Source organism: Diospyros lotus, chromosome 1, assembly GCF_014633365.1.
Source record: "Diospyros lotus cultivar Yz01 chromosome 1, ASM1463336v1, whole genome shotgun sequence".
Classification (NCBI taxonomy): domain Eukaryota; kingdom Viridiplantae; phylum Streptophyta; class Magnoliopsida; order Ericales; family Ebenaceae; genus Diospyros; species Diospyros lotus.
The window spans coordinates 6,115,554-6,141,830 of record NC_068338.1 but is presented as its reverse complement, the minus strand read 5'-3'; the positions used below and the strand labels follow the sequence as shown (position 1 = coordinate 6,141,830).

General features: G+C 40.3%; 2 protein-coding genes across 4 annotated transcripts in view; one reads left to right on the top strand and one right to left on the bottom strand.

Moving 5' to 3' along the window:
• The window catches only part of LOC127797339 (branchpoint-bridging protein), a 77,601-nt gene that overhangs the window by 6,235 nt on the left and 45,089 nt on the right, over nucleotides 1–26,277 (bottom strand). For all 3 annotated transcript variants that reach the window (XM_052330182.1, XM_052330166.1, XM_052330175.1), the window contains exons 3-6: nucleotides 21,883–22,230; nucleotides 21,477–21,587; nucleotides 21,354–21,393; nucleotides 21,187–21,269 (exon numbers count right to left, since the gene is read on the bottom strand). In XM_052330182.1, the coding sequence (XP_052186142.1) occupies nucleotides 21,187–21,269; nucleotides 21,354–21,393; nucleotides 21,477–21,587; nucleotides 21,883–22,191 (543 nt within the window). In that variant the 5' untranslated portion in view covers nucleotides 22,192–22,230. The remainder of the gene's footprint in view (nucleotides 1–21,186; nucleotides 21,270–21,353; nucleotides 21,394–21,476; nucleotides 21,588–21,882; nucleotides 22,231–26,277) is intronic.
• Nucleotides 8,434–26,277, top strand: part of LOC127797356 (uncharacterized) — a 57,476-nt gene continuing 39,632 nt past the window's right edge. Inside the window, exon 1 of the mRNA XM_052330194.1 lies at nucleotides 8,434–10,110. Within this exon, the coding sequence (XP_052186154.1) occupies nucleotides 8,890–10,110 (1,221 nt within the window). The 5' untranslated portion in view covers nucleotides 8,434–8,889. The remainder of the gene's footprint in view (nucleotides 10,111–26,277) is intronic.

Sequence of the window (26,277 nt, the reverse complement as noted above, 5' to 3'; positions counted from 1 at the left end):
TTATACGCTGGTGGACAGTGGGGCCTCGCATAACTTCATGGCAAGAAGGTTAGCAATGGCACTCGGGCTAACAGTGGAGCCGTGCCAGAATCGCATCAAAGCTGTAAATTCAGCAACCCAGGGTGTGCTGGGTTTAGCTTCAGAGGTGGCTGTGTCGGTTGGTCCATGGAGGGGGATGCTGCCCTTCATGGTGGTGCAGCTTGATGACTTTGATGTCATCTTGGGAGTAAATTTTCTCAAGCGGGCAAAGGTAGCACCTATGATCCACCTGGGCGGAGTGATGTTCTTTGATGAGCAGCAACCTTGCTTTGTGAAGCAAGCCATGTTCGACAGATCATTGGTGAAAGCAGGTAAGAGCAACATGTTGCTCTCTGCTATACAAGTTGAGCAGGGCTTGAAGAGAGGGGAAACTACATATCTGGTAGCCATGATTGAGATGAAACCAGATCAGTGGGTTGAAGTCCCTGATGTGGTGGCAGACTTGCTGGGTGAGTTCACTGATGTTATGCCACCAGAGTTACCCAAGGTCTTGCCGCCTAGGAGGCCAACTGATCATCAGATTGAGTTGCAGCCTGGTGCACGAGCCCTAGCTAAAGCACCTTACAGGATGGCACCACCTGAGTTGGCAGAGTTGAGGAGGCAGCTGAAGGACTTGCTGGATGCAGGCTTGATCTAGCCATCCAAGGCACCCTATGGAGCTCCTGTGCTCTTTCAGAAGAAGTAGGACGGGTCCCTTCGGATGTGCGTCGACTACAAAGCTCTCAACAAGGTGACTATCAAAAACAAGTATCCAATTCCGCTGATTGCAGACTTGTTCGATAGGCTGGCACGGGCCACCTATTTCACTAAGCTGGATTTGTGTGCTGGGTATTGGCAAGTGTGAATAGCAAAGGGGGATGAGGGGAAAACTACGTGTGTAACCAGGTATGGGGCTTATGAGTTTTTGGTGATGCCTTTTGGCTTAACCAACACCCCTGCTACCTTTTGTAATCTGATGAACGATATTCTTAATGAATATATAGATCAGTTTGTTGTGGTGTATCTGGATGATATTGTTATCTATAGTGAGACATTGGGTGACCATTTGATGCACTTAAGAAAGGTGTTCTCACGACTTAGGGAACACCAGCTCTATGTGAAGAAGGAAAAATGTGAGTTTGCTCGGAAAGAAATTATGTTCTTGGGGCATCGTGTTTGCAAAGGGCGTGTCAAGATGGATGACAAGAAAGTGCAAGCGATAATCAATTGGTCTGCTCCGACAAAGGTGTCTGAACTTAGATCTTTCCTGGGTCTGGCCAACTATTACAGGAAATTCATCCAGGGGTACTCGAAGAAGGTTGCTTCCTTGATCGATCTCTTGAAGGAGGACAAGGCGTGGCAGTGGATTGCCAAATGTCGAGAGGAGTTTGACGAGTTGAAGGCCGCTATAGCTTCAGAACCAGTGCTAAAGTTGCCTGACTTTGAGCAACCATTCGAGGTACATACTGATGCTTCTGACAGAGCCATTGGTGGCGTCTTGTTGCAGGATGGGCATCCAGTTGCATTTGAGAGTCGGAAGTTGAATGATGTTGAGCAGCAATACTCAGCACATGAGAAGGAGATGCTGGCTGTTGTGCACTGCTTGCAGCTGTGGCGTGTATATTTGCTGGGGACAACATTTACAGTGTGCACTGATAATGTGGCCAACACGTATTTCTCAACACAAAAAAAGTTAACTGCCAAGCAAGCTCGTTGGCAACAACTTTTATCGGAATATGACTTTGTGTGGCAACACAAGGCAGGGACCAGCAATCGGGTGGTTGATGCTTCGAACAGGAAGCATGTGCAGGCGATTGTGGCAGCAATCAGTAGCTTCAACACTCTATTCTTGGATTGGGTTCAAGAGTAGTCGAAGGCTGACAGTCAGTATCAAAAGTTGGTGCAGCAAGTGGCTGAGGGCACTGTGCGTCGCTATTGGCTTAGCAACGACTTGCTGCATGCAAAGGGGAACCGACTGTATGTGCATTGTGGCGCAGGTTTGCGGCAGTTGTTGATGCGTGAGACCCATGACACGACATGGGCGGGTCATCCGGGAACAGCAAGGATGAAGGCGTTGCTTGCACGCAGCTATTACTGGCCCAAGATGGATGATGACATAGAGGCCTATGTCAGGACCTGCATGGTGTGCCAGCAAGACAAGACCGAGAGAAGAAGGGAAGCAGGCTTGCTGCAGCCTCTTCCAGTCCCTGAACGACCGTGGGTGTCGGTTTTTATGGACTTCATAACAGGCTTTCCCAAGGTGGATGGAAAGGATATGATTATGGTGGTGGTTGATCGGTTTTCGAAGTATGCAGTGTTTGTGGCTACACAGAAGGCATGCAAAATCGAAATCATTGCTGAGCTTTTCTTCAAGCATGTGGTCAAGTATTTTGGGTTGCCAGAAGACGTGGTCAGTGACCGAGATGCAAGATTTACAGGCAGGTTCTAGATTTCGTTGTTCAACATGATAGGGTCGGAGTTGAAATTCTCAACAGCAAACCATCCTCAAACTAATGGTCAGACTGAAAGGGTGAATGCGTTGTCGGAAGAGTATCTCAGACATTATGCGACAGCAAGTCAGAAAAATTGGGTGAGTCTTCTAGATGTTGTTCAATTCTGCTATAATCTGCACAAGTCTTCTTCTACGGACCGGAGTCCGTTTGAATTGGCAATGGGCCAGTAGCCCTTGACACCACATGAAGTGGCCAAAACGGATGCAGCGAGCCAGTGTCCAATTGCATATTGGTTTGCCAAGGCTGCAGGACATGCTTGAGGAAGCACAAGACAGCTTAGATAAAGCTGCTAGACGCATGAAGAAGTATGCGGATCAAGGGAGACGACCCTTGGAGTTTGCTGTAGGGGATAAGGTGTGGCTGAAACTTACTCCCCAGATTTGGAAGCAAATCACGAATAAGAAGGTGCATCGTGGGTTGATTCCAAGGTATGATGGTCCTTTTGATGTGGTACAGCGAGTTGGTGCTGTGGCGTATAAATTACTACTACCCGAAAGACTCAAAATACATCCAACTTTCCATGTGAGTTTTCTGAAACCTTACTATGAGGACAACACTCCTGGTCGGGTGCAGGCCAAGAGGGCCCCTCCAACTATCCGGGTGCAGCATGATAGAGAGATTGAGGCAATCCTAGACCATCACACATTGGGGGCAAGCAAAAAGAACAAGCGTGTACAGTACTTGGTAAGATGGAAGGGAACTCCAGTAGGGAAAGAAAGTTGGGAGAGGGATACAACCTTGTGGCAATTTGAAAACGTTATACAGCAGTACTTGTCTTCACTTCCGACGAGGGCGTCGAAACCTTCTGGTGCGGGTGGTTTGTAATACCTCCGACAAGCTCACCGGAATTTGCCCGGCTCTGGTGAAGCATTGTGGCACGAGGGTGACGTGTCATGGCGGGTGATGAGCGATTGGAAGGCTCAAGTGTTGGATGGCACAGGGCTGCCGTGCCTTGGTGGCAGCAAGTGTGCATGTTGATGAACAGTGTGCGGCAGAATGGGCCTTGTGGCTGAGGCGCCCGCACACAAGGCAGTAGCTGGCATGGTTGGCGTGCACAGATGGGGCTGCACCAGATGCTGTGGGGCGGATGCCACGGGGCAGCCATGCAGGTCGAAGGATGCAGGCACACTGGCAAGCTGAGCGGGCCGAGTTGTGCGGGACACGGGGGCAATCCGTGAGCCTTGGCAGGTGGCAAAGCCAACAAGCGGGAGCGGTTGCAACAACGTGGGGACGTGGCCCAGGTAGTCCCGCAATGTGCGGAGCATGTCCACACTAGGCACGCACACGAGGGCCATGCATGCACAGAGTGGCCGAGGCAGTTGTGATAGGTGTCAGCTAGACAAGCCGTGCGGCCCACAGACTGTTGCTAGACGTGGTGCAAGTGGCCCTATGATCCAGTGGGGACGGTTATGAGGCATAACCACTTGTATTTTCTGTAGCCTATTTATATGTGGCTTTGTGGGCGTTTTTGGTAGCTTCTTAGACAGAGCATAGCCCGAGCCATTTTCCTTTGTATTCTCGGATTGAATAAAAGGTTGGGAGTTTTCCCGTATTCTTTGTGTGTGCTTTCCTTTATTTGGTGAGTTAACCCCGGAGGGTTGTTGGCTAATCTAAGTGGGCGAACTTAGAGCCATCACACGATTCTTGGTCGGAATCCAGGGCTAGTCTTGTGACATAGAGTATAACTAAGAAAATTTTGGGAAACTCTTAGGCATGTTTTGAATAGGCGTATAGAAGATATGATCAGAGATAGTGTTATCAAAAGCCCAAGGCACACTAAGGCGCAAAAAGGTGTTGGAGCTTAAGGCGCAAGACGAGCCGCGTGCCTGATAGAACTAGGCACATGCTAACTAAATATATATATATATATATTATATCCAAGTTAAAAAATAAGATATAAAATAGGTCATAACTCCTAATAACATATTCATTAGAATGTTATCAAGAAAATTAAAAAATTCAACATATACTAATGAAAAGAATAATAAAAATGCCAAAAGATGCAATCTAAAAGTCTTTTAAGTCAACTTAAATTAAATCTTAAGACAATTTATAAGTCTTAAATCTTAATCGAGATTAACAAATTATACATTTTAAATAATCTAAAAATCATCCTCATCATCAAGATCAAACATTTCCATATTTTCATCATTAAAACCATCATCTCTAATATCTTCTTCCACATCATCTCCCTCTCTATCTTCATCTAGTTCAAATTCAATTGGAGCATTTGAACTAATAGCCATTTTACTCATTGTCAATTTTGTAGGTGAAACAATAAATTTAAATCCTAAATAGTAAAAAATTAAATAAAGTAAGAAACAATAAAATAAAAATCCTAAAAAATAGTTAAAAAAGCCCAGGCAAGCCTAAGCCAAGGCAGCTTGGGCCTAGGCACACCTTGATGGTTTGCGCCAGCCTAAAAGCATTTTAGGGCCCCAAGGTGCGCCTTTAATAACACTGATCATAGATATAAATAATCAGCAAGCAAGAATTCATTAGTAACAAGTTATGTCCAAGTTAGAATTCCTGCAACCGATCCCATCTAGAAGTGGGCTACAACATATTCAAAAAAGGTTTCCGAGGTTATTCATTTGGTTCCCCCAAAATGGCCTTCAAAATTGATCCTTCACTTATAAATTATTTAGTAGTCTTTTCAATCAAGTTGACAGATGATCCCTGCAGTTGACTTAAGGTCAATTGTGGGCACCAGTAGATTACCACTTCCCCAATCAATGTCAATGTTAACTTTGGGTTCACTGAAGCCACTAACAGGGTAACCTTTTCAATCGATGCCCTAAGTCAACTCTTAGTTGACTCCTAAGCCATGCTTCCTTCTTAAATCACTCATTCATCCATTGCTTTCTCATGTAAGAACTAGGGTGTAACAATTTCCTCGAAAACATAAGAAAACTTGCTAAACTCACCGACATAATTTTCCAGACAATTGAGTTCTCACGTTTTGAATACAATTTTTTGTACATAATTTTTTTCCAAAAAGAATTATTAGATAACAAAAAGAATCATACATTTGTTGCAAAGGAAAAATAAAGAGAATGGTTGTCACGACCCTAATGGGGTAACAGGGGTAAGTTTGTAATTAGCTTAAACCAACCAATAAAGGGCAGTAGTACTCAAGTAGTTAGCACTATAACCACTTGTACATTCTCGGTTATAACTAACAGACTACCTATAAAAAAGGCTGATCTATGAGGATGGGAATTATGAAATGAAATAGCACAAAATTCTTTCCCTCTAAATTTCTTTCCTTCCTATTCTCTCGCTCAATTCTCCCTCCTTCCAAATTCTCTCTCTCACAATTCAAATTCGTGCGGCTACTATATTTCTAGAATTGTATAAGTCTCATATTCAAGATTTATCATTTTGGTATTAGAGTTGGTGATCCTCGACGACGAAGGCGATGATCAGATCAAGCAATTGAGGTGATTTAGCGGTGTAGAAGCAATGGCAGAAGGTACTCGTTTGAAGCAATTGGAGACACAAATGGAGGTGTTGGAGTTTGGGATGAACCAAACACACGAGGCGGTCACTCGTGGAAGAGAAGAACAGATCGCTTTGCGGGAAGGGATGCAATGTGAATTGGAGAAACACCGAGAGACAATTGAGCAATACGAGTAGAGGATTAATAGCATGTTCAACATGATGTCCTCTCTACCTCAATTCAAGCTGTCGCTTGAATTTCCACCCCTATCATTCACTGATCCTAGCCATTCCGACCATGGAATCCTTCCACGATCCTCAAGGATGGAAGAGCCAACGGAGCCATCAGAAGAGGACACGGGAGTTAAGGTAAGAGGAATTACTTCCCACACTAATAGGCATACCCCGATGCCACAATTGGAGATCTCCATGTTCGATGGATTCAAGCCTAGGTGGTGGATCCGCAGGTGAGTGATTCTTTCAACTATACAATGTTGTGGAAGGGCAGAAGGTAACCATGGCAGCGACCTATCTCAATGATACGGATGATTCCTGGTACCATGAGTGAAGTGAGTTCGCAGAGGAATTGTGTGAGATTTGGGGAGAACATGCCTGACGTGATTGAAGAATTAAAAATGCTGAAACAAGTGGAAACGGTGACCGAATACTTAGATAAGTTGAAGAATTGAGAGAATTGATGTGGAATGCTCAGCCATCCTTGACTGAGCAATACATTGTGTCAAATTTTGTGAGCGGTTAAGGGGTGAGCTCTGATCGATGGTAAAGATGAAGATGCCTACCATGGTAAGGCAAGCCACGAAGAAGGCCTGGTTGCAGGAGTTGACATTGGAGGCTATATTTGGGAAGAATAAGTCGTGGCCTAAGTCAAATTCAAACTCCCAACCAACTGTGGGGATGACTTTGAAGGGGAAAAGTATAGGGGTTATGTTTAGGCCTCCTAAGATCAATACTTATGTGGCTAAGGGGACCACAATGGAGCAGATAAGATAGTTGGGACTCCACTATAGATGTGGTGACCGTTACAGCCCCGATTATCAATGCAAGAGACAATTGCTGAAGACGAAAGGAATGGAAGAAGAGAAAGAAGAGGAGGAAGAGGAGATTGTGGAGGAAGTAACTGATCCCCTAGAGGAAGCAAAGGTTAAAGACAAGGGAGGGGAGATCTCCTTCCATGGATTGAAGGGGGCCCTGCATGAAAGATCATCAAGGTAAAGGGGCAATCAAGAAAGAGGAGGTTGATGGTTTTAATAGACAGTGGCAGCGCCCACAGCTTCTTGAATGAAGCCATTGCCACTAATCTAATGTGTAAGCTGACAGCCACAACGCCTTTATCAATTACAGTGGTAAATGAAAATCGTATGTATAACCATTATAAATGTGCTGATTTCAAATGGGTCATGCCCAAGAATTTTTGATGGACCTAAGGATCTCAGAGCTGGGGAGATGTAACATCGTATTAGGGGTTGATTGGATGAGGACGGTTAACCCTCTAACATTCAATTTTAATAAGCTAGAGGTGATAGTTGATATTGCAAGGAGGAAGCTAACATTGATGGGAAGCCTAGAGGCAGGGGAATGTAAGCTCAGCTTAGGAAAAAAGCTACAGAAAATGTTGAAAAAAGGAAAGTACAAATCTCCTAATTATTCTCCATCCAAGCAATGGAGGTGGAAGAAGAAAGTGCACAGAAAGGGAAAAAGCAAAGGAGGAGGAGACAGAAGCAAAATTACCCCACAATGAGGTAACTAATCTGGACACCCTAAATTTACTCTTGATTGAATTTAAGGATTTGTTTGCTTAACCTACTTCATTACCACCTACCCAAGCCTTGGACCACTCCATTCCCCTCGAATCTAACTCTGAACTAGTGAATATATGGCCCTATCGATATCCACCTATACAAAAATTTGAAATTAAAAGATAAGTCAAACAGATGGTAGCATCTTCTATTATACAGCCTAGCGCCAAAGACCCTTTGTCTCACTAGTTCTTTTGGCCACGACAAAGGATGGTACCTAGAGGTTCTGTATAAACTACCACCAGTTAAACACCCTCACCATCAAAAACAAATTTCCAATCCCTATCATAAAGGATTTGATGGATGAACTACATGGAGCCACTATCCTTTTCAAGCTAGACTTGAGATTAGGGTACAATCATATTAGAATGCACCCTAATGACGTTCATGAAAAAGCTTTTTGTACCCATCAAAGCCTATATGAATTCCTAGTCATGTCGTTTGGATTGAGTAATGCCCCTGACACCTTCCAAGCCCTGATGAACCAATTATTTGCACCCTACCTAATAAAGTTCATCCTAGTATTTTTTAATGACATACTTATCTATAGCTTGAACCTGAAAGCACACCTAACCCACCTAAGGATAGCTTTTGAGATCCTTAAATCCAATCGATTGTATATCAAAATGTCCAAGTGCCTATTTGCTAAGAAGGAAGTGGAGTATTTGAAGCACGTGATATCTAGAGAAGGGGTTAGCATGTAATATCTTTTTTTTTTCTTTTTCTTCTTCTTCCTCTACTTCTTCTGTAAATTCTAATACTGCCATAAATTATACGTGTGAAGGTCACACGTATAATTCTGAGACGCGGGCACTGGTGATACGCGAAACCTTAGTTGTGACTGAGTCATAGCTTGGGTGAGTGAGACAGCTACATTGTCCGTTGAATTTATTCTATGCAGACCATATATTGATCTCTTTAGCAAACACACTTAACATGGATCAGCGGACTCAAATCGACTCGGTTGTTCCGTATAGATCTCTTCTTCAAGAAATATGTTCAGAAAAGCCATTTTGGCGTTCATTTGTCAAATCTCATAATCATAGTATGACGAAGAAGATTATGGACATGGGCAATATACCTGTGTAGTAAGGAAGTTAATGCTATCTCAAAAGAATGAAGATACTACTCAACGGCATAAGCTTTTTCGCACGAGGTGTACGGTGAAAGGAAAAATCTTTGAATTGATTATTGATAGTGGAAGTCAGGAGAACATCATAGAAAGAGACGTGGTGGCAAAGATGCAGTTAACTCCTAAAAAACATCCAAGCCCTTACATGATTGGATGGATCAAAGAAGTTGGTGGCATACATGTGGATGAACGTTGCAGGGTGCCTTTCTCTATTGGTAAGTACTCCGACGAAGTCTATTGTGATATTGTTGATATGGATGCTTGCCATATTTTATTTGGGAGGCCTTGGCAATTTGATGTGGATGCTACGCACTCGGGTAGGAAGAACACATATCAGTTTGAGAAAGAAAGTGTGCGTTATACTTTGTTACCCATAGTGGAAAAGAATCAAACCAAAGCTTCTAAAGTGGAGCTTGATTTCGAAGATTATGTTGTCCCAGCAACCTCAACGTTTGCAAACTCAGGTCTGATTTATGTTGCTAACATGATAGAAACTCCAAGGTTATTGACTCATACTGAGGTATTTTCCAATCCCGATGGCTCAAGCATTGCTTCGCAACCCAATGATGGTGGTGTTTCCTCTGATCGACTTGCTACTGTAAAGGAGATGGAGGTCATGGCAGCAAATCCTTCTACAGTTTATTCAAGATTTGACATGGTTGAATCGAAGGCAATAAGATCTACTAGATTAGAGAAGCGCTCAAGATGGAAGGTTCAACGTCCTCAATCTAACAGTAATAATGCAATGGAGGCAGAAGGCAACAAACATGGCGATGATTGGACCCATGCCAATGCTGATATGGCTAAGAAGGGGAGGAATGTCTTTGCTCATGTTCCCTTAGCAGAAAAGTTCAAGCGGTTCAGGAAGATGTCACGCAAAAGTTGCACAAATAAGAAATATAAGGCGACGACTGACAAGCATAGGAAGCACAAGGTATTTGAGGTGGGAGATGAAGTCATAATATTCTTGAAGAAGGAACAAATTCTAGCAGGAAAGCAGAACAAGTTCAAGAAGTATGGTCCTTACAAGATTCCAAAGAAAACCAATGACAATGCTTATGTTGTGGATTTGCCTAATCATATGGGTATTTCTAAACATTCAAAGTGGCTAATCTCTCTTCGTACTTATCGGATGTGGATTTGTCCAAACAGGATCAAAATTCGAGGTCGAATTTTTTCTCAAGTGAAGGTGAATGATGCGGTCACCAATCAAAATTCGGCCCAAGGCTGACCCAATTAAACCGGAATAGCATCACCAAAATAGTAGTGCCATAATGTTATTTTAATACTTCTTAAGTTTTAGAATTCTACTTGATTTAGGATTCTATTTTATATTTCTACTTGATTTAGGATTCTATTTCATGTTTCTACTTGATTTAGGATTCTACTTCATGTTTGATTAGAGTTTTATTTTTATTAGGATTCTAGTTGACTTTTATTTAGGATTTATTTCTATTAGAATTCTAGTTGGATTTTGTTTTCCAAATATTAGATGGATTTGGATTAGCCAAACACTATAAATATACCTAGGATCTAGAGATTGTAATCAAGTTTTTATTAATCAAATTTCAACAACCTATTTGGTTTTTCTTAGCAAAACAGTTTTGTTTTTGCATCTTCTTGAAAGCCAAGCTTCGGCTATTGAAATTTGCTCTTTCAAGGGTTTATTTTGGTGTGTTTTCTTCACACTCGCGCTACACGTTGTGTATATTATATTCCGCTTCGTGTATTTGATATATGGTAAAAAATTTATTTTTTGCTTGTACCGCCATACTATCGATTCCCTTCAATGCTATTAGGTTTAGGGTAAGGATAATTGTTACTTTTGTTGTCAAAAGGGACACTGGAAAAGGAACTGTCAAAACTATCTTAGCAGCTTTAAGGGAAAGCGCTCAGAAGGTCAAGGTATTTTTCCTTCTATATGTGTTATTGAAACTGATCTTTCGATTGGTCAATACCCTATTTCTTGGATTTCGGATTCTGGCGTTACTTTTCATATTTGTTTGTCTACATAGGATTTCAGTTGAAGTAGAGCGCCTGGAAAGCGCGAGGTGGTTTTGAAAGTTAGCAATGGGGCCAGCGTTATTGCATCAACCATAAGGACTATTTTTGTATCTTTACCTTCTGGGCATGTATTGGTTTTATATGACTGTTTACATATACCAAATTTGATTCGGAATGATGTTTCTATTCCACAACTTGTACGTTACGGTTATACATTTTCTTTTGCATATAATATATGTCATATTTTGTTTGATAATGTGTGTGCGGGCAAAACTGTGATGATAAACAGTCTATATTTCCTAGAAACACATGCATGTGAATATAGTTAGCAAATAGTTACTAGACCTAATACCACATTAAAAGGGAAGCATTCTCGAGGTAATCAGATTAATCCCAAACAGTTGTGACACCTTAGGCTGGGTCATATCAACAAGAATAGGATTATGAAGTTAGCTCCTCAAGGTCTTATATGTGATTTGCGTGCTAAACCCAAGTCAACTTGTGAGTCATGTATTTTCGAGAAAATGACTAAGTCTCATTTTGTTAGACAAGGGGAAACGGTTACTAAACTATTAAGGTTAATACATTCAAATGTATGTGGGCCCATAAAAGTTATGGCTCAAGATGGTTATATCTATTTTGTAACTTTTACTGATAATTTATCACAGTATGCTTACATGTATTTAATGAAGTACAAGTCTGAAGTATTTGAAAAGTTCAAAAAATTCAAGACTGAAGTAAAAAACCAAAAAGGAAAGAGTATTAAAATTGTTCAATCAGATCAAAGGGGTGAATAATTGAGTATTGAGTTTATTGATTATCTCAAAACTTGTGGTATAATTTCACAGTTGACTCCTCATACACCATAGTTGAATGGTGTAGCTGAATATAGGAATCAGAACTACACAGATTTGCCTATTTCATTGTGGGGTTATGTTATTCTTACCGTAATTTATCTGATAAATCGAGTACCAACTAAATCTGTTTCAACTACACCATATAAAATATGGGTTGGGAAACCTCCTAAGTCCTAAACATATTAGGATTTGGGGCTGTCCAATTTTTACGAAAAGGTTGAGAACAGAGAAGTTGGATCCTAGATCTGAAAATGGTTGTTTTGTGGGATATTTTAAAGATAGTTTAGAGTATTACATCTATTTTCCAACTGACCTAAGAGTTGTGGTCGCTAGGCATATCATCTTCTTGGAAGAAGAGTTCATCCAGGAGAGTGGTTTGGGAAAGAAAATAGATTTGGCAGAAAACGGGTCTTTTGTTCCACAAATACTTGATCAAATTATTGAGCATGGTGAATCAAGCCAAAGAGATCATCCACAGGTTCCTCGTAGGTCTGGTAGAGTGCCTATCCTCCGAATCAATGGTATGATTTATCGATAAAAGAGATACATGAATTATTCTTGTATGGGGACAGTGACAAATTAGTTGTCCTACCACCTATGAGGAGGCGATATCTGATATCGATGCCTCGAAATGGCAAATAGCTATGGAATTTTAGATAAGAGTCTATGTACCCCAATTAGGTTTGGGTCTTGATAGATCCACCTGAGGGAATTATTCATGTTAGAGTGTAAATGGATCTTTAAGAGAAAGATCGATTCAAATTGATAGGTTTCAACCTATAAAGCTCGGTTGGTGGCAAAGAACTATCGTCAACGTCAAGGTATTGACTATGACGAGACTTTCTCACCTGTCGCGATACTTAAGTCCATTAGGATGATGTTAGCTATAGCTACTTACTATAACTATGAGATCCAGCAGATGGACATCAAGACAGATTTTCTGAATGGATTTTTTTGAAGAAAATATCTATATGAAACAGTTGAGTGAATTTGAGTCCACCGATCCACATCAGGTGTGTTTACTGAAGAGATCAATATATGGTCTAAAACAAGCATCGAGTTGAAACATCCGTTTTGGTCATGAAATCAAAGGGTTTAGTTTCTTGAGAAATCCGGATGAACCATGTATATAAAAGAAGGCTACTGGGATCAACATTGTGTTCCTAGTCTTGTATGTGAATGATATTCTAATTATGCATAACAGTGTGGACATAATGATGTCTACAAAAGCCTGATTGTCTAGAATGTTCTCCATGAATGATCTAGGAGATGCTACCTATATTTTGGGGATTAGACTTTATAGAGATAGAGTCCGGAAATTGATAGGTCTCTCCCAAAACTTGTACATAGAAAATATGCTAAAGAGGTTTAGCATGTTGAATTCCAAAATGGGGCAATTGTCTGTCCAGATTGGAGTTCATTTCTCTAAGGAGATGTCCCTAATACTCCTGAAAAGAGTGATCGTATAAGTAAGGTACCTTATACTTCAGCAATTGAGAGTTTTATGTATGCGATGATATATACGAGGCCAGATATTGCATACGTTGTGAGTGTTGTAAGTTGATATTAGTCTGATCCCAGTGATAGTCACTGCATCGCAGTGAAGCATATTCTGAATTATATGCGAATGACTAAATATATGCTACTGATTTATGGAGGAGGTAATTTCCATGTCGATGGATTCATTGATTCGGATTTTAAATCGAATATTGATAATCGCAAATCAACGTCTGGTTTTCTATATCTCCTTAATGGTGGTGTTGTGAGTTGAAAAAGTTCCAAGCATGCAATCATAGTGAATTTAACTACAGAAGCCGAGTATGTTGCAGCATGTGATGCTGCTAAGGAAGCTATTTGAATCCGGAAGTTTCTTTCAAAGGTTGATATGGTTCCGGCCATTCTGTCACCAGTATCTTTGTATTGTGACAACAATGGAGCTATCGCGCAGGCGAAGGAACCCAGATCTCATAAGAAGTCCAAACACATTGAACGTCATTTTCATTTAATCCGAGAAATTATAGCACAAGGGAATGTGCAGCTGTAGAGAATAGATTCAATAGATAATGTAGCTAAAACACTCACCAAAACTATGGCTTAGTCATAGTTAGATCGACATCTTGAGAAAATGGGTATCTGATTCCTGTCGATGGTGACACACCAGATGTCAATGTTCTAAAACGCGCTAGGCGTTAGTTGGGTGCCCAACTGGAGCCTAGCGCCTAGGCGGGGACTAAGCAGGGCCTAGAAATTTTTATTTTTTTTAAACATTTTGATGTTATTTTTAAGTAAATTAAAGTTGAAACAAGTGAAATAATGAAATTAAATTTGAGAAAATAAATTATTGTTTGCCAAGAACCAACAATAGCAAGATGCAGCAACAAGAAGTTGTTATAAATATTAAATAACATTAACAAATATTAAAATATAAATAACATTTAACTTATTTGCTCACAAGTTATAAATATTAAAATATTTAAAACAATAATAAATATTTAAATAACAAATTCACACATTAATAAATATTAACGTAAGTAATAAATTAACTAACAAAAAGAAAAAAAAGGCAAGGCAACAACAAGCAGCAAGCGTTCTGCTTGCTTATTGCTTATTGCTTATTGCTTACCGCAGGGTGAGGAGTGAGGAAGACGAGAGAGAGAGCTGGAAGGCAGAGTGGAATGAAGGTCGGCAGTGGCGGCGGCAGCGTGAGACGAAAAGGCTAACAAAAATAGAAAGCGGTGATGGCGACTCCGCAAGAGACGGCAGCGGCGTGCGACGAGAGAGGCTTTTACAGAAAGGGCAAGCGGCGACGGCGACTCGACAAAAGACAGCCGGCGGTGGTGTGCAAGAGAAAGAAGGGGAAATCGACAAGGTAAGGGGAAACAAAAACCATAATCGGCCAGGCGGTTCACGCGGTTAGGCGGCCGCCTTGGCCGACTAGGCGCCGCCCGGTACCGATTAGCCGGGCCGGCGCCTAAGGGGGCCGATTAGGCCATAATCGTGGCGGTCTGTGTCCGCCTAGCGCCTCGGCGCCGCCTAGGCCGAGTTTTCAAACACTGCCAGATGTACATGTGATGTAAATCAACATTAGTGCAAGTGGGAGATTGTTAGTGTTGTGTGCCCTAATGCTAGATTTGGATGACATCTAGTGGGTTTGTTATTTATGCATTCATTGTATTTTTGTATAAATTAATAAAAGAGAAGATTTTCTTCATTCATATTTTTCTCCAATCAATTATATGAATGAGTCACTAGATCTTCTATTTGAGAATCTTATTCTCAAAGTATTGAGACTGTGTGGCAAGATTCTCTAATAACAGAACTTCTTAAATTATTCCTAATCCTTAGATTCTTTGTATGGGAACTCTGATTAATCAAGTATAGACTAGTACAGGAATTACTATCTCGTTCAATATAGAATACCGATGGGAGGGTGGTGTGTCACACGCAATATGACATCAAATGTCGCTAGTAGACTTATGGGTGGTCGTTGGGAAACAATCAATCGAATGTGATGACCACATGACATGGTGGATAATGGTAGAGTCATTAGCTTACGATGGTGTGTTGATCCTTAGACTTAAATCAGCACAGTTGTTTTGTGTATTGGTATGTGAGATTTGCTAATGAACTTAACCATCTAATTGGGAGGTAAGAACGTTCATCTATGCAGTTCCGTATTACTAATATATGGAGACGGGTGTTAAGAATAGGATCTGTCGCCCTCGTCAGTATTTGATGCAATGAACATCCTATGTGATCAACTATTGATGTGACGGGAGAGTTCCTGGGTAGGGCAGATTGAAAGTCAAGAAAGATATTTCCTGAGGTGTCATTTAGTCACATTAATGAGGTCTGACACACAGTTATTGAGTTTGTGAGTTTGTCACTCCATGGCTCTCATTAAATCAAGACGTTAGGTAATGGAAAGATTATAGTACATGGTAATCGTCAACTATAATAGTTTCACTTGAAGTAAAACTTCACTGCCACCTATATTGTCTTGAACCGCTGCTAGGCACTATTCAAAAACTCTCGGAACGTCATCGGGATTTAAAGAAGTTCCGGTGATAGGTCAAAGAGTTGATTGATATCGAAAAGGATTTCGATGTTATCTGATTGCTAGCGGGTAGTGAACATAAAAAGTCACACACCATATAGTGTTGTGTTTGGTATCGACGTCATGCGCCCGAAATGTCTCTGGAAGTTGTTGGTCAAAAGTTAACCCCTAGGCCCCCAGCTACCAATAATTGAATATTTAAATGCATAGTGCATAGCTTAATAATTAAACGCACAATGCATAGCTTAATAATTAATTTCATAATTGAAATAATTTGGAGTGATTGTGGGTGTTGAAATTGGATTGAGAGACTGAAGAATTACGGAGGAGAGAGAAAGAATGATTAAGAGAGAGGAAAAATTTAATAAGAAAGGTTGATTAAAAGTTGACCCCTAGGCCCCAACTACCAATAATTGAATATTTAAATGCATAGTGCATATCTTAATAATTAAATGCACAGTTCATAGCTTAATAATTAATTTCATAATTGAAATAATTTGGAGTGATTGTGGGTGTTGAAATTGGATTGAGAGACGAAGAATTATGGAGGAGAGAGAAAGAATGATTAAGAGAGAGGAAAAATTTAATAAGAAAGGCAGAGGGTCTTCTGCCTCTCTCGCGCGTCTTCTTCTTCCTCTTCTTTTTCCTCTACTTCCTCTAAAAATTCTATTACTGCCATAAATTTTACGTGTGAAGGTCACGCATAAAATTTTGAAGCATGGGTACCAGTGATACGTGGAAGCTTTGTGTCTAGCACAGAAAGAGGTGACCAAAACGGTGTCAGACTACATACTAGGTGTGGACAAACTAGGACCACCACAGCGTGAGGTGAACACGGTCTCAGTACATAAATTATTTTTGTAACCCAACCTTACATCGATTAGCAAGTATGGTTTCATTTATATTTTTAGAGTTGAAATATACATGTTGCTTAAATACCCAATTTATGTATGGTGTCTATATTATATTCCGCTATGTATCTGATACACACTGAAAAATTTATTTTTTGCTCGTACTGCCATACTATCAATTCCCTTCAGTTGCAATGTGTGTTTAGTATGAAGAAGCAAAGCATTCCAACGAGGTCAATTGGTCTCAATTGTTGAAATTGAGACCAATCATAACCGAAGGGGAGAAGTGACTCTCAGCTGGGAAGTTGCAATTGGTTTTGACATTGATCAAGGAACCATCCCTGCCCTCAGCCTCCAGCTTCTCTCCCTGATCCAAGTCCTTGTCAACTGCCTATCTCTCATCAACGGCATGGAAGCTGTCTTTATCGCCATCCTCATCTTCCAATGCTACTTCATCAACTTCCTGCAAATATAAAATGTGATCCTCACTGATATCCTTGTCCAATCTCTCTTTCTTCCTGGAGTCTTTAGCTACAATTGCCCAATCCAATTCTAATTTTTTCTCAAATTCCTGCTCTACTTGATTTGCAATTGTTGGCTACTCTTAAGATAGCTCTTCAGCTGTAGCCCATGCTTCCTGTAAGTGGCTTCCAGTGCCAATTCTTGCAGCCTTCACCTTCTCAGCCACTTGTTCTACTGTGGCAGGGAGCATCATTTTCACAGTAGGTCTCAACGCATCATTAATACCATTAATAAATTTCAACACAAAGTAAGATTCATTTAAGGTCGGATGGGAATTGAGCATCCATGATAGCAATTCCTCAAACCTAACCTTGTAATCCATTACAGAGCCTTCTTGTTTTAGTTTATCGAACTTTCGTTGCAACTCTCATATCCAATCCAATTTAAGGAAGCAGAATAATCCTTAGAAAAACATTCAGTCAAATAACTAACCTGAAATTTCTGTGAAAATAGAATCAAAAAGTCATCAAGCTTTCTATTGAGGTCCTTGATTCCTTTTCCTATTAGAACACATTCTTCCTTGAATGTTTTCCCAAATGCCTGTGCACTTTCAAGAAGTCCTTTGGCCATCTTCACAATTCAATTCCTTGAAAATTCACCGTTGTAACAGCCTAACTGCTTCCAATGCTCGCCTAACCCTCAATTCAGCAAACGCAACTCGGATCCGCCTCAACCACTACTTCAGGAAGTCACCCAGAAACGAAATCCACCGAGATCTAGATCAGCTTCGCCTTTGATTCTAGACCTCAATTAACTGGAGTAGAAGGAGTCAACGACAAAGGAAATGCTCTATTGCAATCTCCTAAGGAATTGAGAGAGTCGATTCTAATCCAAGTTCTTGCAAGGGCAACTCCCGATGACATATTAGCTCTAATCTAGCTCATCGGAGAACGCTCAGTGTTGATTCAATTAATAGTAGAGGAACAACCTCACGATAACCGATCACCTCCAAGTTGGCAACATATAATCAGCTTCTGTGACTTACGACTAATGATCACCTAGGTCAAACAGCTAGGAATTCCTCTAGATTGAATCACACTCCCTAATGTTTAGCGATCGTTCCAGATTTGCTTCCGATCGGTCCTTCCTTCTCACCTGAACCTGCTAATTGAATTCGCCAAGATTTCCACCAGAAACCGCCTGACCCTACTTCGCTTCTCAATTTCAAACCGAGAGTTGCTTTGCTCTCTTGGTTATGACCTATCCTTTGATTCCTCAGAATCTGATCGAAAACGTTGCTCGTGTACCTATCAATAGCCAAGAATCGCCAGTTTAGATAGCAGTCGGAATTCAGACATTCGAACCAAATTGCTACGAGTTCACCTAAATCACAGTCGATGAACAATCAGCTCTGATACCATTTGCCACGAACCTAAAGTTTTCCCAAGGGTTGAATAGGAAATTACTGAGGAATTTGGTAGGAACCGGGAAAGATAGAACAAAAATGGAGGGCGAATTAAACAAAGAGAGGGAGATAATAGCAAGATTAGAGAGAGAAATGCAGTCAGAATAGAGAAAATGAGAGAGATCAGAAGGAAACAAGAGAGAACAAGAAGTTGAGAGAGAAACAAGTTCAATTATCATTTAAAACAAACATTATCTGCCTACTCTAGCCTATTTATAGGCTGTTAACTGAAAAGTACAAACATGAACAACAACCTAGAGTACAATAAAATGGCTGCAAGTAAACTAACTACTACCATATTTACTAATCTATCCTTGAGGTGGTGACATTTTCCTCTTACTCTTAATCAGGCAAATGCAAGTTTTGTTTTTCATATTTAAATTTTCAACTCTTTTAGCATTTTGTTGTTTGATTAGCTATTAACCCCCACGATCTAGTTGACACCACTACTAGTGTTGTGTTACAAAAAGTTTATGACAAGCAAAAGGCTTATATTATGGAAAGAAAGATTTGGTGTACGCAACTCAGTGTTCTAAAAATCGCTCTAGGCAGCCACTAGCTACCCCGAGTATGCCCTAGTCGAGCCTCCTAGGCGCCGGCCCGATTAATCAGCCGCGGCGGCACCTAGGCGCCCCAGGAGGCACCGAGGCGGCCTGCACCGCCTGGGCCGCCCAATTTTTTGCTTTATATATCAGCCGATTTTAGAGTATTTTATTTCTTAATCTCGTCTCTCAGCCTCTCCCCCTCTCACCTCAAGGCCGCCGCTGCCTCAACGCTGTCGTCTCAACGCCGTCGACTCGCCGGTACTCACCGCCATCGCTACCTCCAGCTCCATCATCGCCGTCAAACTTCATCAACACCACCTCTATGCCATTCGCGTCCTCCTCGCTGCCTGAACGTCGCCACCTCCGTCGCGTCCTTGCCATCAAGCTCCATCTCCGTCGCCAGCGAGCTCCATCTCCTTCGTAACCTCTCTCTCTCTCTCTCTCTCTCTGAATCTCTGGTTATTGGTTTCTATTTCTCTCCGTTACATTGTTTCTGTTTTTCATTTTTTATTTTATTTTATTTTGCTGTTCTATTTATATATTAGATATATATTTAGTTTTAATTATTATTAATTATATATAATATATGTGTTTTTACATGATGAAGAAGATTGAAAATAAAAAATTATATGAGGTTATTGGTTATTTTGCAGAAAATAATTTATGTTTTCATTATATTATAAAACAAAAGTTATTTTGCTATTTTATTGTTTTAATTTGATTATTTTGTAGTTATTTTGTAGTTATGGCACGATATGTTATTGTTATTTTGAATATTAAGTGAGAATATTGGTTATATATATAGCTTTCTATTGCAAGTTTCTTCGATTAAAAATAAATCAAAATTTTCTAAGCTCTTCCTAGGCCCCGCCTAGGCGCCCTAAGCGCTAGGCCCCAGCCTGGCGTCCGACTAGCACCTAGCGCCTTTTAGAACATTGACGCAACTATTATAAGTATGCCTCAAAACTCTCTAGTCCTCTAGAACAGAAGTTAAACATGCAATTTTCTTTCACCGAGATCAGGTAGCACAACAATGCAGATTCAACTAAACATGATGAAGATCATAGAAACAAATATTTTGGGAAATAATATTTTTGGCATAAAAATAAAAATTAATATTGTTTTATTAGTTTGTTTATTTTAATATGTTTCCTAGTTTCTTTTTATTTCTTTTATTTCCTAGAATCCTAACTAGATTGGGATTATCTTTATAATCTTAATTAGATTGGATCAAGGAATCCTAGTTCGAATGGGTTTCCATCTATTAATTGTCTATAAATAACCTTTAATGAAGTATTATAGAGGAGATTTTGATGAATAATATTGAATATTGATATTGGTTTTGAATAATCGGGATTACTCTTGTTTCTTTGGTTTGGGTTTTGCATCAAAAATTTTGTTTCTTCGGATCACACAGTTCTCCTACCAATTTTTCTGTGTTATCCAAATGATAGAATGATGGAGAATAATAATTAGTATTTTTTTTTTAATTAAGGAATCTAGATGTTTGTAGCAAGTTAGTCTTCAAGCCTAGCCTTTAATTGAATCCATGGAGGATTCTGGGGAAAATAAGTCTATTAAGGAGTCCTGGAAAGTTGATTTTCGTAATTAAGAGCAATCTAAAAGTCGGTCAAATGTCATTTATTTAGTTTGTTAAGAGTCCAATATGTCCTAGAACATGGAGGCATCTATAAATAGGGGTTTCTCTCTGTATTTTGGAGCAGCTTTGAAGAATATTTCAGTCTATTATCTTTTGATATTAACTTCTATTTTCTCAGATCAGTAATCTGAGTTCTTCAGGTTTCTGTCCAAGGAGGTGGACTCCTCCCACACATCCAACCTTTTACTAATTTTCATCTGGGCTACATCAGTTTTGGTATAACGCTTTTTTTCTTTCATTTTATTCTTCTTTTCATTCACAAGTAAAACAACTAGCATTGTTCTTACAAAGCTTGGTTACAACACCAAAAAAACTAACTGAGCACAAATGTCAGTAAGAAAGAGTTACTAGGATTATGACTTACTGGGACAAGAACTTTAGCCTCCTTCAACAAGGGTTTATAATCTGCAGGAGGCTTGTAGCTTGGATTTAACTTCATTATTTCACCTGGGAATCATCAAGAAAAACATTTAGCAGGCTATTCTGATATTACTAGAAGATGGCAATCCAGGAAAATTAGGCTATACATACCAATAGCTTCCCGCCTTTCAAGTTCCAAAAATTCTGAATTCTACATTCACATATTTCAACATATTAGTGCTTTAAAAGCCAAAGGCTGCAAAAAAAGATATGGTGGCCCAAGAATGATTTTACCTCACTATTATTCCGATGATGTTCTATTGTGCCTGCCAATTGCAAGTCTTCATTGTCTTCCTTCTCCAGAATTCTCGGACTTAGCTCTTTAGTAATTTGATCTATCCGAATCTGATCAAGTTCATTAATATATAATTTAGTGGTACTCAAATGGAAAAATCCATGCCACACATCCACGTGGACTCTTCTGCCAGTTTGGCACTCACATAAAATTGAAATTTTTTTCATTTCTAAGAACTTAAGACTATAGTAGATAACACTTCCTACAAGCTCAGTACCAAAATAAAAGGTAACTAAATGATTTTAAACAGTCATTATTTAGGGGAAAAAAGAGCGAAGTTTTTTTAAGAAAATATATTGCCAGAATAATAAGGTGAAAGTAACTTGTAAAGAATCCCCCACTTACCTGATAAGCCACAGCTCTTCCTTTTCTAACAGCGGTATCCTGTGTCAAGTCAGGGCCCCATTTTGTTTTCCTCTGCCCCTGTTTAATACTTTCATCATTCACCTCATCACTGCCTCCCGGTTTTTTACCACCCCGGTAGATGGGAATCAATGAACCAGACAATTTGTTTTTAGGTATAACAAATCCTGATTTTGCAGCAAACATGGATATCTTTGGACTGCTTGTTGGCGTTGCAGATGCTTTAGCTGTTACAGTGGTCTGAGTATGGTGAGGTTCAACTGCAGACGTATGATCAATCTTGGTGCTCATCTTGCTCCTTAAACACGATCCAAGCAAAGAAGATTACACCTGTCAATAATAAGTCAGAAAAGAAGTTGATCTTAGAGGCTAGTAACTGGAAAACTACCTAAATATCTGAATATACAAGCAAGCTCAGATCACAACAGAAAATTTTATTCCAATGGGAACATTAATTCACACTAATTGAGGATTGTGTTTCCTCCAGAAACATTAAATTAAATAATTGCCCGCACATTAGTTCAATGCTGACTTACTTTCCTTTCCATTTTTGTTTTCTTTCCACGCTGTCAGGACCCTTACGGTAGTTAGAGATGTATACAGTAAGTTGTAACAAGTAAGGGGTAGTATAACAGGAAGCTGTTATTGAAACCGATACAGTTAGAAGATTGTAACAGAAATAACAATAGGAGCCAATGGCATTAGGCAGTAGTTGTGACAGTGAATTACCTATGAGGATGGGCCTATATCAGGGGCTTTCCCTCTCAATAAGAATCATCGATGCATATTTTGATAAAATCTCCAGTCTCTCTCTCTCAATTTCTCTCTGTTTTCTCTCCCCCTCTCAATTCTCCCTCTCTCGTTCTCTCGTCCTCTCTCAAATCAACCCTAATTCTCCTCATCAAGGAGAACTTGTCCCTTGTCAAGCTGAGACCCTAACAATTTGGTATCAGAGCTCGAGACTTGGACCGACGACTAGTCCGTTGGCACAAGGTTGAAGCAGATGGAGCTTCAAATTTAGCAAGTGAGTGCGACAGTGGCGAACGTCCAAGGGAAGATGGAGACCATCAACGAGGTGGTAGAACAAAAGATGGAACAGGCCATGGATCGCAAGTTGGATTGTGTAGTGGCGAGCATGCGAAAAGAGGTTTCTGGTCAAATTCGGGTGGTACAAGATCAAGTTTCCAATCAATTTAAAGAGACGAAGGATCAGATCCAAAGCTTCATGCTTATGTTCATGGGTTAGCACCTAATGAAGTTACCAGCCAAATTTTCCCCAAGAGAGCGTTCAGAGCCAATTCTATCAGGGTCAGGTACGGGGCCAAGGATCATAGAAATGGCTGAATTGGAGGCAGAAACAATTGGGATGGAAGAACCCAGAATCATGCAAGGAGGACGGAATGGTCGGGTCGCACCAACTCGAACCAACCCGTAGGCATGGAAGCAACAACACTAGGAACAAAGGACGGCGAACACCAGCGAGTGGGCTGGAGGTCGTTGGGGTTGTCGTACACGAGCTTGGAGGCCGAGATGCTGGGGACAGAGGAGATCGATCATGGGTGGGTCGGCCAGAGGTCAGTGGGTCCATCGTATCCTCCCCAATTTCCTATACCCAAATTGGACATATCGCTATTCGAAGGACAGAACCTACACTAGTGGATTCGGAGGTGTGAAAAATTATTCACCCTCTACCATACACCGGAGGAGCAAAAGATAACATTGGTAGCCTTCTACTTGAATGACGTTGTCAACTCTTGGTTCCAAGACTGGTATGAGTCGCAAGAAGGCAACAGCTAGTCACAATTTGTGGAGGATTTATGTACAAGATTTGGGGACTAGAACTTGGCGGATGTTGTGGAAGAATTTTACAAGCTGAAGCAAATCGGAACAGTGTAGCATTACTAAGAAAGATTCGAAGAACTCAAGTTAATAATGTGCACATTAAATCTGGGATCCAACGAAGCCTACTTCGTTTCAAGCTTCATAAGTGGGCTAAGTGATGAATTACGGCCAGCAACGAAGATGCAACGGTCGAAGACAGTTAAAGAGGCAAAAAAGGGGGCAAGGCTGCAAGAATTGTTGGTGGAGGCCTTAATGAGAAAGCAAAAAATTTCCTTATGCTACCTAGCGATTTTTAACCGCGGGGGGGGGGGGGGGGGGGGGGGTTAAGGAGACAATGAAGATGGGCCTAGTGGGAAAAAACAACATGGTGGCAGCCACAAAACAAAGGCACCAAATTTATCACAGAGTATGCAAATTTACTGCAAACTTTGTGGCAAAAACTGGACCATTACTAGTGCTCAAAGATGAAGTGTAGCGAAGATGCAGCCTTACACAAGAAGTTTGTGGAGAAAGAGCGGACATATGATCTCCTAGCTAGCCTAAACATGGAGTTCGATGCAGTAAGGGTGCAAATCCTTGGTAAGGAGGAATTGCCTTCTTTAAATGAAGTTATCTCTATTGTTCGTGTAGAAGAAGGAAGAAAGGGTGTCATGTTGGAGACTACCTCAATGGAGGCATCAGCCTTGGTTTCTTTGAAAACTCATGGTCAAGGTAAGGGAAGAGAGGAAAAGAAGGCTACAGATAGAGATGCTCTATGGTGTACCTATTGTAAGAAATCGAGGCACACCATAGAGAAGTGTTGGAAGCTCCATGGAAAGCATTTCAAAGGTGGATCACTAAGGAATCAAGGCCAAGTGCACATGGCTAGCACCCATCTGCAACCGGATCAAAAGGGATCTGAACAAGGAGACACCCTAGAGCTTAACCGGGCAAAGATTGAAAGGTTAAAGAACTTAGAATATCTCGAAAAAGGGACTACAAAAGGGGGTGCCTGCTCTCTTGCTCTCACAGGTATCTCTTCTAATTCTATTGCTCCATATGCTTCAAAAAAAAAAAATCATTCTACCTCTTGGATCTTAGACTCTGGAGTTACAAATCATATAACCCCTTTCTCTCATCACTTTGTTACCTATAGCCCTTGTCCTAGTTCCAGAAAAATCACCCTAGTAGATGGTTCTTTAACCACTGTTGCGAGCCAAGAAGATGTTCTTCTTAATAAACATCTCTCTCAAAAATGTGTTCCATGTTCCTAAGTTATTCACTAACATAATCTCCATTCAAAAGCTCATATTGAATACTAATTGCAGTGTTATTTTTTATTCAACTCACTGTGAGATACAGAAGCAGGGCACAAGGAAAAGGATTGGGCTTGCTAAGACTAGGGTTGGGTTATTCTACCTTGAGGGGCTGGGTGAACAGGACAAACAAGGGCAAATTCCTCTTGTGTCATGCTTGACTCAATCCAACAAGGATATAATGTGGCTGCACCATTACAGATTTGGTCATCCTGCTTTTCTTATTCTTAAAATGATGTTTCCAGAATTATAATCTAAATGTCAACAGTTTTCATTGTGTTGTGTGTGAGTTTGCAAAACATAAAAAAGTTTCTTTTTGTTTCATCTAATAAAAGGACTAGTTCTCCGTTTATCTTAATTCACAGTAATATTTGGGGTCCCTCATCAGCTCCTAATATTTTTGGGGCAAGGTGGTTTGTCATTTTTGTTGATGATCACATTAGAGAAACATGGCTATATCTTTTGAAAACTAAAACTGAAGTTAGTAGTGTTTTTCCTACATTCTACAATGCGATTAAAAATCAATTTGGGATAGGTTTTAAAAGGGTTAGATCGAACAATGCCAAGGATTTCTTAAACCAATCCCTATCTGTTTTTTTCCAACATAAGGGTATTATCCATGAATCATCTTGTCCTTGCACTCATCAACAAAATGGAGTGGCTGAGAGAAAAATTGGGCATCTACTTGATGTTATTCGAGCGCTCCTATTCCACCATAATGTTCCCAAATATTATTGGGGAGAAGCAACCCTAACAGCTACCTTTCTTATTGTGGAAATCAAGAAGGATCGGAAGCTATTAGGCGAGATATTAGTCAAGTTTTGAAATATGGATAATGGGATTAAAAGTAACTGTGCAGTGTCAGATAAGGATCAAAATTCGTAGAAGAAGACAAGTCTATTTATCTTATCTAGTTGTTAGTTGAATTCCTAAAATTTAGAGCTAGATAGTTTGTATTTTAAATAAGCCTAAGATATGTTGTAAAGTAGATAGACTTCTACCAATGATAGGAGTCTAATATACGATTGTATATATTCTCCCTATGTTGTGAATGAATAATTATTCCATTCCTTTATACAATTTCTTCATGGTATCAGAGCAGGAATTATTTCTTCCTGTTATCAAACCCTAAGCAAGCTATCGTTACAGCAACCAGCCACTTACCCGCTTCTTTTTCCCCTTTCTTTTGCCCAGTAGTCCAAGAATTCATCTACCATGGCCAGCAGCAGTAGTAAGTCCA